This window comes from Amphibalanus amphitrite, unplaced genomic scaffold (genome assembly GCF_019059575.1).
Source record: "Amphibalanus amphitrite isolate SeventyFive unplaced genomic scaffold, NRLGWU_Aamphi_draft 001470F_arrow, whole genome shotgun sequence".
Lineage (NCBI taxonomy): Eukaryota > Metazoa > Arthropoda > Thecostraca > Balanomorpha > Balanidae > Amphibalanus > Amphibalanus amphitrite.
Genome location: NW_024882963.1, coordinates 26,323 through 39,766, shown reverse-complemented (window position 1 = coordinate 39,766; position 13,444 = coordinate 26,323). Strand labels below are relative to the sequence as shown.

The 13,444-nt window shown below is 55.3% G+C and overlaps 1 protein-coding gene across 1 annotated transcript in view; it reads left to right on the top strand.

Annotated features, from left to right (window-relative positions):
- The window catches only part of LOC122373271 (rho GTPase-activating protein 26-like), a gene marked incomplete at its 3' end in the record, with an annotated part of 54,088 nt that overhangs the window by 14,328 nt on the left and 26,316 nt on the right, over positions 1–13,444 (top strand). Inside the window, exons 3-4 of the mRNA XM_043351177.1 lie at positions 116–187; positions 4,975–5,079. Coding sequence (XP_043207112.1) covers positions 116–187; positions 4,975–5,079 — 177 coding nt within the window. The remainder of the gene's footprint in view (positions 1–115; positions 188–4,974; positions 5,080–13,444) is intronic.

Below are 13,444 nucleotides of genomic sequence, written 5' to 3'. Positions count from 1 at the left end.
TGGTCCCACCAGCGGCATCTGTACTCGACCTATCCTTTAGCACTATCACCTACCATGAAATGCGCCTCTTTCTCTCTTGTCTTTGCCCTGACGTCCGTCCCTCTCTGTTTTTCAGCTCGAACACGGCCACAAACAGGTGATCGGAGCACTGGACACATTCCGAAGGACGCACATCGGCGCCGCAAAGGTCAGTAACACTTGGTGCAACACGGTGTCTCGGTGAAGCCACTGTTTTTTTTAGCGTGGAAGTTTTCTAAGCAGGAGTTTGTGGTCATTGAAATGTGTATTTTACTATTGTGTTTCTGTCCTTTCTTACTTTCCAAGAGCACATAATTGGGATGAAATGGGGATGCCCTCTTGATTTGCTGTGAACAACCAGTCTCGCATATGCTTGTCTGCAGAGCTCGTGTGAATTCGCCGTGCTCGCATCACTCACGAGGCCAGGTTGACTGACCGGTCGTTAACCTGTCTCAGATGGTGTCGCTATGTGCCGTTTTGTCTCAGCAATCTGTTGTCTGAACTTGAAAGTTTTGTCTGATGAACTGATCGATAAACCACAGAATGGGTTTAAATTGCGCCTTGACATTTCTCACAGTCATGATTTGAAATCATTCATTGTTCACCTTTCACCATTCAGCTACCAACGAAGCCCAGGTAAATGCTGATTTTGATTGCCGATGCTATCTTAGATTCAGCAGTAGATCTGTCGCTAATCCCTACAGAAACGTGCAACTTCAGTAACAGTATTGGACATATCAGCTCGTCGCTTAGCCGTTTTCCGCAATTGAATAAAAGCGGAGGGATTAGGTGAAATCGTTATTGGCTGGTGCACAAACTCACTGATCAATTACCGGGACGGCGCTAAGCTCAACGGAACGGAGAAGGAGCACTTTCTACAGTGGAATCGGGTCTCTGCGTGCTCTGGCCGTGGCCACCGCTAGGGGCTTGAGGGGTATTGTGCTGCAGTGGATCTGTGACGGTCTATGAGAGTTCGCCTCTAACTCTGAGTCGGTGTCTCGGGTCTTCTCGCCAGTCTACTTATGGTTCATGCCTCACGTCTTCAGCGTCGGCTAGCGCTGGGGTGCGCCGGCTGGTGCATGCGTCTTCCTCCGTGAATACTAAATATGAGCTAAGAATCGCGTAGTTTTCACCTCAATCGCAGCCAAATTGGAGACCGGAAAGGTGTATTCCGAACGCCCCCGGTTTCTAGAATTGCTCGACATCTCTAAGGCGACACAATGGAGCCGTGTATTCGGGAAGCTGATCTCTGCCTCTTCAGGTCGGCGTTTTGTAGCTCGTTAGTGTGTGAAAGTGAAAGCAGAACACCGCAGGTCTCGGCTCCGAACCTGTTTCGCCTGTGACCGCATCACTTGACTAAACATCACCTGATTTCATCTCAAAGCACCTCGCCCACTCTGGTCTCACCTCACTTCCTATAACCTGGCCTAATCTCGCCTTAATTCCATGCTTTTCACCTATCTTCTCCTTACCATCCCACCTTGTATCATACCACCACGGAATATATACTATATAGTCGTCTACCAGAGCTGGGCATTGCGCAACTTAAGTCCGCAACTCCGCAACTCCGCAACTTGCGGACTACCCTCTTGGTAGCGGAGTTACGGATCGGCTACCGAGCCCAAAAAAGTTGCGGAGTTGCGAGTTGCGGAAGCGAAAAATTCTAAAGCGCAACCGCTACCGGGGCCGCCACCGCTGGTGGGGGCGCCACTGTACTCTTTGCACTCCACTGCACACTGCACGTGTTTCCAGGCTAGTTGTTGAAGCTGATTTCGAATTTAATGACCGTTTGAACATTTACGAAGTAGTTTTAGTGCGTTAGTAACATGTTACGAGGCTTTCAGTGGTGGTTGACACTGGATAGGCGGTAGGACGCCTACTGGTTGACCTGACCTGACCTGACCCGACCAGGCCCAAATGCATGAAGACGTCATCTTTGATCAAAACCAACATGAAATTTGTTATCAGCGCCCCCCCCCCCCCAAAAGCATAAAAGCTTCACTTTACGAAGTTCTAGCAGGTCCGATTTTCCCGACTTTTGGGTCATTGACCTGGCCTGGAAGGTCAACCAATGGCCTATGACCTTAAAATTGGGTATCATCGGCTTCCTCGATCGTCACGGGCAACACGCTCGTTTTTTTCCCGCGAAGCTCTAGCTCGATCAGGGGCCGAACGGCAGGGGGGAGGGGGTCCAACCGACGTACACGTTAGACGCTGTAAAACACCGCACACAGCGAGGGTTAAGTCAAATTTTATGGTCGCCAGCACGGGGTTGGGGGCAGGGGAGGGGTGCTTGGACACCCCTCCGTAAGGTTTTCCGCAAATATATAAAAAAGGCGGCGGCAGGGCGGCTGTTTTCGACACTGCTATTAACACATCCTTTCCACACATTGTATGAACATGTCAGACCCAGGTCACCTCAGGTCAGGTCACCCGGTCAAGTCAAGGGACCCAATCTCCGAAAAAAATTAAACACCCGCCCTAGCAATACAGGGCAATATAGAATTAGATACACCTATTGACCGATATCACTTTGAAACTGTCTGCATGTGACAAGGGTAACAAGATATAGGTACAAAGTGTATTGTCTCATATTTTTTATATTTGTGGCTTAAGGTAAGGTCAACTGTGTGACCTCTCCATTATAAGTCAATGGGATAAAATACAACTCGTCCGGATTTGCGGCAAAATGATCCCAAACAACTAAAACATGCAAAGAGTAGCACTGGCAGGTCATTTACGTCGACTGGTGTCGCAATGACTTGCACATTGAGCATTATAGGTCACGTGACGTCATCAGAGGTCACCAACAGTCAGGTCACCAACAGAGGTCAACCAAAGGTACTACCTGTCAGACATAACACTGCACTTCAGGACTAAAACTGATAAAACATAAGAACCTAATAGAGGTTGGTAGCGGAGTTGCGGAGTTGCGGAGTTGCGAGTTGCGGTTTTACGATCTGCAAAATAGTTTCGGAGTTGCGATTGCGCTTTGGGTACCTAAGGTTGCGGAAGGTAGCGGTAGCGGTTTCCAAATTTCGGTAGCGATGCCCACCTCTGAATTAGTCTACGATATATAGTGTCGTAGACTATATATTCCGTGATATCACCTTTTGCTGCTTTTTTTCTCAGCTTCCTAATAGTGGCCATGCTTACACTCCTTTATCACTATTAGTTGCCACATCGATTCCGATTACTTCCTGGGACTTTCTTTTCACTTGAATGCCGAATGACCTCACATTCACAGCCTCTGCAAACTAAACAAACAGTCGACCGACTTCACTGACCCGCCGCTCCTTCACCATCTCACCCTGGCAGCTTGATTGCGCAGGGGTGCAGATGATACACGGACGACGGACGACCACCGTCGACTCACCACCGGCCTGGCGTCGCTCAATCACTGAGATCGTTTGGCGAACGGTGGCTCATTGCGCGTGCAGCCCCGCGGCCGCCACCCGCAGTTTGTGCCGTCAATCCCCTATCCGCTGGGATGCCCTGTTTGATTATGTCATCCCGGAACGGGCGGTGCACACTGGTCTTTTGACTTCAGTTCGATGATCTGCTGAATGTTTTTGTTGTACGAAATAAAATTTCACACAGGTACCAAAACATTCTTCGTGGAATTAAGGACGTGACTAGTGTGCTAACGTGATTTACTAGAGCTCCAAACTTCTGCTGGCCGTGGACTCCGCTGAATCCGCCGCTACTTATCCGCATCTCTAGCTCTCATCAGAGTAACGTCTATCTGCGGCCGTGCCCCGAAGCGTCACTCTGGCGCCCTGCGGTGTCACTCTGGCACCCTGCAGTGTCACCTTCCCCTCCCCCTTCGCCATCCGACGGGTGCGGTCCGCCTGCTGACGGCAGCCCGCCCCACCCTATCTGGAGTGACTCAGACGGCTCTGAGATCTCTGCGCCCGCTATCGTGCAGTGACCGCGCGGTGCCACCGCGGCGCCGCTGCGGTGCTGTCTGCACTCACGAGGACGGCGCGACTCGCGTCTACATCAGCCCGGCGGCGGTGCCCTACTGGCGCCCCTTGGTAGACTGGCGGCGCCGTGCCCCGGGCGGCAGGCTGTGGGTGGCCGGGCCGCCGCCGACCACCGGCCACCGGGACCCGGTCACGTCCGTTCCGTATGCCCGTGTGCCCAGCCCGCGGCCGTGCCCGCCGTGGAATGCGCTCTGAAGGGTCGGACGGGCCCCGGGCGACGGGACAGGGACTGGGGAACGAGGACTGTGTGCTCCACTGCGGACTGGCTGTGCGGCGGAGAGGCTGGTCTGTATTGGCGACCCTCCCCGCCCCAGAGTGACCCGCTTGTCTGCAGCTGTGCAACCTTGGGCAAACGGCATGTGCATTGTGCATGCAACATGAATGGGACACGTTGGAGTGTGTCGAGCCCTTGTGCCTCATCGTAGTACGTTAGAATCGTGCTCCCTTTTACAATGGAGGCCACAACGGGTGTGGCTGAAGTACTGCACTTGCATCCCTCCGATTTAATGACGGTATTTCACAGCCCATATGTAGTTGAGATGATACGAGTTGACAGGATCTTGATGGCTGCGCCTGGATGCATTTCCATTCCAGGAGGCTGCCTTATAATTCGACTACTTAACAGTCAACTCACTGCCAAGTTTTACATTCCTGATGAGGCTGTAACTGCGTGCTCTGCCGTGTGCACTGAAGGTCGTGCACATGCATACATCTATTTCTTTCAATACTTGTGTTCACATTCTTCTCCATGTCTGTGCCCTATGTGTATAAATCATCCATGAATGTTTGTTTGTGCTTACCTCATTCTTATGTGCCATCGCTAGGATTCTGGCTAAATGCACTCAACTCGAATGCCTGTGTTTCTCGTATGCAATTTGGTGACCAAGGCCTTGTATCTCGGTAATCGATTCTCAGTGAGCTCGATGGTGTGCGTTCCGTGACTGACGCCCCGCCTTCTATACTCTCACAGGAGGGCCGGAAGAAGTTTGAGAAGCAGACGCAGAAGTTCTGCTCCAGCTTGGAGAGGCACCTGAACCTGTCCACCAAGAAACTGGAGAACCAGGCCATGAAAGAGGTAAGTCTGTGTAGCTGGACTCGATTCTCGAATGGAACGATTCCTGAGACTATCGAGCAGATTGTCCAGAGAAGCAGTGTATCGCTCAGCAGTCGACCCAATCGCGTCTGGTTTGGGGTTTGAACAACATAGCCGCTGGCGCAGAGAAGGGGGCGCCGGTTGGTGCGGAGAAGAGGACGTCTGGACAGGGGGCACTGACCTCCCGGAGCTTGTCAGTGGACCAGATCATTAGGGGAGGCGGTTGTAGTCTGTTTCGTCTCGCCTAGTTCTGTGACTGACAGCGAAGCCTGCTGCCCGGGTCAGTGAGTCACTGGCCGTCGGCGCCTGCCGCCAGTGGCCGTGCCTGGTGACCGCGCCGCTGTGGAATGGTGCCACTGAGCCGACCGGTGTCTGTTTGCAGCACCAGTTATGTCGGTCGGAGTTCAGGGTCATGTCGCACCAGCTCTGCCGGCCGGACCATCACGCTCAGGCACTTCTGGGCCGAGCTTTAGTGAGCGCCCTCGCGGCTCCAGCGTGAGCGGACTAGCGTCGGTCCAACGGCAGGATGACACCGAATAACATTACCATATCAAGCGCAGTTCGCGAACAGGTCCCTCTCGTCACCTGACGACAGACGATCGCCGATGCATGTTTCTCTGCACGCATGTGAAGTGAGCTTTAACCGGTCAGTAACCTTGATTCGACACTGACCGTGAATCCAGATCAGACCATCTGCCGGAACTCTCGGTTTGATACCGCTCAGTCTGATCGGTGATCAGTACATCAGCTGGTGGCTGTCGCTGCTCCGTTTTGCTCAGCTGTCAGCACACGGCGTTCGTCCTTGGTTGAGCAGCGTATGGCCTACCCGTTTCGACGACCGCCCGCCATCCATTGTCCGACCAGTACCGAATCACTGACACTTGTAATGCGCATAGATCCGAAATGCAAGCCCAGCTTGGTTCGAGACGCCGCGCCGGTCGGGTCCGTTATTTTGGCCCTGAGTGCTAGGCACGCCGTACTCGCGTGGCACATACTCGATTTGTGGCTCCTCAGGACCAGGCCCAGGAGGCTCCTGAGTAGGTTGTGAGCCGGTTCTGGGCCGCGGAAGTCTGTCTGATTCATGGCGCTGTGTTTTTCCTGTTGCACGGGTTGTCGGCCGCGCCTGTAGCCTGTACTGCCGCCGCTGGCGGCCTCTGGACGGCTCAAGGCTGTTCACGATTGAATACGACCGCCTCGCAGGTGACGAGCTATGGATGACCCCTGTGTCTAAGGAGCTTGCTGTCGGACAGGGGGTGAAACATAAAGGGACAAAGCGAAGTGAATGCTACGATGGCTACACCAGGAATCCACCGGACATGCATTCTTTATTTGGACGTTTTTAATTTTTAAATTTAAGGTCCTGACGCTTGGGATCGTGCAAACCGGCAGTACTGTCTGCGCACCCAGCTTGCCCGTGACCGAAACCCACGGCGGGTCGTCACACATGGCAGACTCCTAGGCGTGAGAAGGACTGCAAAGTGTCAGTCTCAGCTGCAGGAGGCATACGAAGTGTTTGTTTTAGGCGCGGGAGAACCCTCCGTGTTTGCTCGTATCGGATGCGCCATCCGATCCCAGTGCTGGGTCAGCCTAGCGCTGCTGTCCGGGGCTGAGTTAGGTCACCCTGGTTAGCGGCCATGCTCCACTCACGGCTGTTCTGGCAAGCCTCAGTCAACACAGTAGGGGCACGGTCAAAGAGTCATCTCGACCACACGCGTCTGTGTCGATGACTGTTCGGTGCGGAGTCTGGCACGTCCGTTCATCCTGCTCGCCACTGGGGGTCGTTAATCACAGCCGGGTGACCGCTGAGCTCAGCAGCGGCGCCTGGGCCACGTGTTTGGGGTCAGTGTCACCACGTGGGGTGGTCGACGGACCCTCCTCACCGCACCCGCTGGACTCTCAACCGTCTCCTGCAGCCGACGTCAAACGGTAGTGTTGCGTGGTGAGATGCCAGCGGGAACTCCAGTGCAGATGGTCAATGATAGGATTATTTGTCTGCGAATGGGGACCGTTTGCTTCTCTATGCTGAGTGTGCCGCGGATAAAAAACTGCGTCTGTTTCTGCGGTGTGGTTTATTTTGTCTATAATCAGGGTGAGACCACATCACACACCGTGCTTATTGAAACAAAGGAGCAACATGAAGGCAGCAACAAGAGCAACATTTGATTCATTATTTCAATTGACTGACTGGGTCGATGCTCCTGCTATTGACACGTGTGAGATTTGAGAACCTCTTGAACAAGAACTTCCCTCGATTGAAGCGTGCGTGCTCCGAGACCACTCATCTCCCACCTCACGTGTTCTCGGAATCCCCGCTGCGCACTGGCGTGGCGTCGGTGACGTCGGTACGAGAATCAATCTGGGCGGCGGGACGACCACGCAGCCCGTCATCGATCGACTCGGCGACGAGACGCCTCCTCTCCGAGTCGGCAGGGGCAGAGCCGAGCAGAGCTCGACGGCTGGTGGGGGCGCATAGTGAGGCGTCTGGGCGTCTGGTGACGCGTAGGGAGACGCACAGGGACTGGCGCCTTGGCGCCGAGTGGGGAGGCTGTGCCGTGGTCTGGTGTTGGATGGGCTGAAGACTGATTGCAGAGAGCTGTGCTGGACGAAGATATGGCGCTTCGTGGTGAGTAGAGACTCAGTCAGACTCAGGCGTCGCGATGTGGGGCAATTTAAAGCTTCGGCTTTGCGCGATGAGTAGAAGCTCCGTCTAATCCGGGTGACGTGGTGTGGGGCGCTCAGAGCCTCGGCTGTATGCGGTGCGCTGTGCGGTAGAGGCGCGCCGCGCCGCTGAGTCCACCCGCCTCGTGCTGCCGGCAGTGCGTGAAAAACGGGCCACTGCGCCCCGGCGGGTGCGCTGAGCGGGTACAGAAATGGGGCGCTTTAACCAGCTTCGGCAGCGACTGAGCGCGGCCGAACGGGGCAAGTGTGGCTCGTTCACCCGTCACCGGCATCATTGCTCGCTCTGCTTCCGCTGTTGATATTCTTGGGTAACGTTTCATTATGTAGCCATTCATAAACCCACGGTGCATGTGAAACCGCCATATTTCCATCCACCGAGAGACTTGTTTTCACTGGAATGTTAATTCCCTGTCGGCTGACCGCCGTCGGACGTCGCCAGAAGCTGTGAAGCTTCCCGATCCGGTCCGACGTGGGTTGTCGTGGAGCTGCCACCGGGACGGGGGCCGGGCACGTGGCGCGGGCGGCTGCAGCGACGCCCACCACCTGTTCGTCCGTGTGTGCGGCCGGCCGTCGGACGAGTGAAAGCCGCAGACCGGGAGCGACGGCCAGTCTCACCTGCGGCTTAGGTATCGTAGAGAGACCAGCGACTGGCTGCCGCCGCTGCTGCGGCTGAGCTACGACAAAGCTGTGGTCAAAGGCGCAGAGCTTGAGACTGATTTCTGGGGTAGTGCATGGTTATTTATCGTCACACTATTCTGGGTAATTGTCAGAAACCGCACTACAAGGTGTTGTCTAATGATCTACCGGTAACCACCGTGCGTCAGGTGGCACGGGATCCAACGGCAACCACATCACGCCAGCTGGTGTCACGGAACCCGTTCAGTAACCGCACATCAGCTGGCGTCACACAATCCTTCGTCAGTAACCGCCTCGCGTTCCTAGCTTGCGAAGCCTCCACTGGTCAGTAAAGATTTGTATTGCACAACAGACTACGTGATTCCCGCGCCACAGGGGCTGGTTTCTTCGCCACGGGCGCCGTGGTTCCTGCTGTGAATGAACCCGTGCCTGGCACAGTCGGATGCGCTCTCCACAGAGCTGCGGGGGCTCGGGCTGTATGTAATCATTGTGCAGGTGACTCAACACGCTAGAACACGCCAACGAATGGGACGCGCAAAGATGCGCAGCACTAACTTCAGTCCGCTAAGCACTGAGCTGTAAAACAGCAGTGTGTTTACAATCAGCCCCGTATGCGCTCCGCGCCGGGGTAAGTTATCACCGGGAGTGCCATAGGAATGCGGCGCGACTAGCAGCCCGTGTCGGCCTTGGCTGAAGGCTGGTGGCGCGACCCGCTCCCAGCGAGCAGCGGACGAACATCCGGTCAGAGTCTTGTCGAGGCAGCGGCCTCCTTCCTAGGGCTGATCCTCCTGCAGCTGGAAAGGGAGGAATGCTGAGCCGGGCCTGAAAGTTTCACCGAAAGCGATTCTCCTGAAATTGAGACGGACATGGCCTCTGCCATGGTAGACCGTGTCGGGGATAATAGGATTGTGAACTTTCTGATATTCTTTTGTGTTGAATTGTCCATCCGGAGTTGTTTTTGTCGTAGTCGGAAAAGCTTGCACTGATAGGACCGGGTAATATTTTGATAGTTGTGTTGAGGCTTGGTTATCCCATCGAGTTATACAGTTTGCTACTAGAGATTGTTGTGTAAGGCGTAGAAACCAGTCGCCGCCTGGCTTGCACTGGTAATCTGGCAGGATTCCACCGTTAGCACGGCGCGTTCGTCGACGTCTCCGCCGGATGACGGCGCTATTCGCCGGCTGGTCCGTCGCTCCCTGAACGGCGGCGACTGCTGACGCCGTGTTGACCCGAGGTCCACACGGTCCCGATCGAACGCCGTCGAACAGCGCCGTTATATCCGCCCAGTGGGCCGGATCCGACCCCGCCCCGCCCCCTCCGCTAGTGTCAGATGAAAACCATATCGACCTGGCCAAAGGTCACCCAGACGGGCTGATTTGACCGCCGACAGGGCGCCGGACAGACATCGATTTAACGGCCGTCTCAGGATGCGCCGCCAGGGATCCAGGGCCAGTCGCCATCGGCGCCCGCCAGGTCAATCCTGCATAACTTGGCAAAATATTGCCCCCCCAAAAATCGTTGAGGTGACAGGTGCTGGTAAAAAATGATGGTTATGATACTTGATAGATTGGAAGCTAAACGTCTTCATTATTGTGTCTATTGGCGCTATGAACGGGTCGAGGAACGTGTGTATCATCCAAAGAACGCCGCGACGTCCACCTCGCGGTGGCAAAGAATCGGAAGGAACGTGTGATAGGGCCCACACCAGATATCCCAGACCTGCGACTTATCCGACGCACGTCTCTCGATCTCTCTCGACCACATTGGAACGTGTCCGTCTGTATGTTTGCTGGTTTCACTACGCGCCTGGCATGCGGCTGCATTGTCGGAGACCGGAAACCATCTCAGACCATTCTCACTTTCAACGTGACCACACCCGAGTCTCTCTCCTTCCTCTCTCTCCGGTGTGCGGTCGTGATGGAGCCTGCGGCGCTACAGTGCTCGTCTCACCATGAGCGCTCGTGTTGGTGATCGTTCTGCCCCCAGCAGTGCTACCGCTGCTGCCGTTACTGACTTTCCTTTTCGGAGGTCCGGCCGACGACTCTGATTCTCGCCATCCCCGGGCGGCGGTGGCACGGCACCGGTCTCTGCGGTGACGGTGGTGGTGGCGCAGTGACTGCCTTGCCGCGATCTAGGCCGCTGTGCGCCGCGGGCCCGGCCGCCGGCTCGGACGTCACGGCCACTTCACACGGGCCGAGCGTGGTAATCACCCGGCCCGGCCTCCTGAGGCGTACCCGGCGCGCACTGCCCGCCGCAGCGCCGCGGCCGGTGACGAGCTGACCCGACCGACCCGACCCGCGGCGCGCGGGTCGTGACCTCCGCGAACTTCAGTCCGTGCTCCGACTGGGAAACATGGGCTGGACGGTCCGGTCTGACCCGCCAACGTTTCGCGTTCAGTTCACGCACTGCGCAGTATGGTGCAGCTGTCCGTGGCCTCTTCAGAGACATGCTGCCTTGATTCGTCATTTGTTATTTAGATCAGTATTTTACGGTGTCAAATGACTTTGAAGCAGGCAGCTGAATATTTCTGTCCGAGCTGGATCCTGTCAGAGCCCCTGGTCCCTGTGCAGTGATACGGACGGGTCGGGTCACCTGCCCCTGTTGCTATCCACCACCGATGCCAAGTTGACCTGGTGGCTCGTGCCTTCCTGTCACCTCAGCAACAGGGGCCCTCTCGGTGCCAGGCCCTGGCCATGGGTACCCCATTCGGGCGAGGACAGGGAGGGCGCAGCACCGACGCATCTACATGCAGTTGGATTCATGTTTGTTAAACGTTATGAAAGGGTGTTGTTTATGGATGCACGGAGACTGGCTACTTTGCGCCTATTTGGTGACAGGAGCGGCTTTGGTGGTTCTGAGTTCTGACTGGCGAGCCACGGCAATGATCGCTGTGACTCCAGAGTGGCGTTGGTTCAAGGAGGCTCATCAAAACCACGGTGGTTTTGAAGAGGCACCAGCGACTGCTTCTCTTGGCACGATGTAAATGGCGTCGGTTACTCTGATAGGCGGCTTTGATAGAAGATTTATCAGACGCAGTCCGTGGATCTTGCTGATCCAGCTCCAGTGCTATCTGTGGTTACCAATGTTGGCCGAACCCCAACCGTTTTCAGATCGTAGCGAGCCGGCGTAAACATAAACATTGACGCTTGTCTGACTAATGGGCGTCGGCTCGGACGACTTCGGTCAGCGCACTGCTCTGGGTTTCGTGAGGCGTGGGCGGACAGTATGACTCAGTTGCACGTGGAGCGAGGCGGAGGGTAAAGCTCTGGATCACGTGAACTGGAAGGGCTGGGTTTTGGATTACCTGGGAGAGATGGATGATTGGCTTCATTGCTTAGATGATTCTTGAGACTGATGATTAACTTCCTATCTCACGTCTTGCCGAAAGACTTGTGCCAAAACACCTAAACATTAGATTGCAAGTTTAAGTTTGGTTGAAGTTATGATTCGTTGGAGAGTGATTCGGCGCTGGATCGTCTGCTGACCTCTGGCGACCACGTGGTTCCGTCCTGCGGATGACTGACGTCACCCCTCCGGTCCAGCCGGGGTGACGTCACCGCCGCGGTGCAGCGGGCGGTCCGCGCTGGGGACCGGACGCGGCTCCGGCAGCAGACATTCGCCGGCGCATTTCTGCGGTCGTGCCGACATTCCTGGAGACTATCAGCTCGGACCGGCTGGCTGCTGGTGACCGGACCTCGCTGCAGCCCCCCCCCCCCGGCCCCCGCCGGAGGCACGGTCCGGCCGTGCCCGCGCGTAGAGTACGCCGTTCACATGCCGTGCACGCGGGTAAACACAGGGTATGTCGAGGTCGGGCGCAGCGCAAATGACACTGCAGTGCACCTAGCAAAGGAACCCCGGGCCACGCTGTATTCTTTTGCAGCGCGGAGTGGTGTTATCGCTGTGGTGCCGTTATCCCCAAATGCCCATTAGTGGCCAGCTGCGTAATGTGGATCCCAAACTGCGTTAAGCTGACCCACAACCTGCGTAATGTTGACATACACTGCGCACGTAACGTTGACACACGTCGTCGCGTGTCTCTACCGCGTCGGCTTTCTCAGATTTTGTAACGATTTCGCCCGGCGGCCTCCCCTACTTTGTATTCGTACCTAATCTCCTTTGTTGGCGTTTAGTCGACCACAAATGATCCGGTCGCCGAATGTTTCGTATGCTGAGTGAGTCCCTCGCACGGTTCTCGTTGGGGATGGAAAACTGTCTGGAAGGAACGAGGACTGGCCGCTGAAGTGTGCTGCTTTTGCCGGCCACCGAACAGCCAAGCTCGTCCATCCCAACCCAACGCTCACGCGAAGACCTGACACCTCTTCAGGCCGGCTAGTTCGGATTTGTAAGGAGGCAAAGCTTTATTTGTTAGAAAATGGCTAATTTTTTAGTAGCTATGCTATCGGTTCATTGGTAGGAGTAATCGCTGTCAAAAACAAACATAACATCACGCTGTAAAACACCCGTCTAAGCTGTGTAAAACCTAAAACCCATGACAGGTTGAACCACAATCTCACGCTCTAAAAAGCGAATGTTTGACGGCATTCGTGTCAGGATTTCCGGTTGTGATCAGCCTCTGAGTTTCGGAAGGTGCTCCAAATACGGTAAACCCTACCCAAGCCGGACGGTGACACGCTAGAATGCCCTGCTCCGTTGGAGAGTGAGCTCGGAGCAATCTCAGCTGGTGAAACGCCGGACGAAGTAGCGTGAAATCCTTTAATGTATCGTAAAATAGTCCGGCCGAGATGTAGAAATCTCAGATGATTGGAGCATTAGGTGATTCAGGCATGGTGTTTAAAGAGATCCGATAGGTTCAAGTAGACCTGGAGTCTCCCAGGCACCAGAAGGCCTTTGCAGATACATGAGGCCCCATGAGGGTCAGTAGGCCCGGCTAATTTACTGAACCGTCCACTATCCAGGCTCTGACCGGAAGTGTGGCCTCGCTCCGTTTTCGCTCGGGGCGGGCCGGCGTCGGGCCGCCGGTACAGGGACCCGCAGTTGCTACTGTACACATATATTACCAATTCAGAATTGT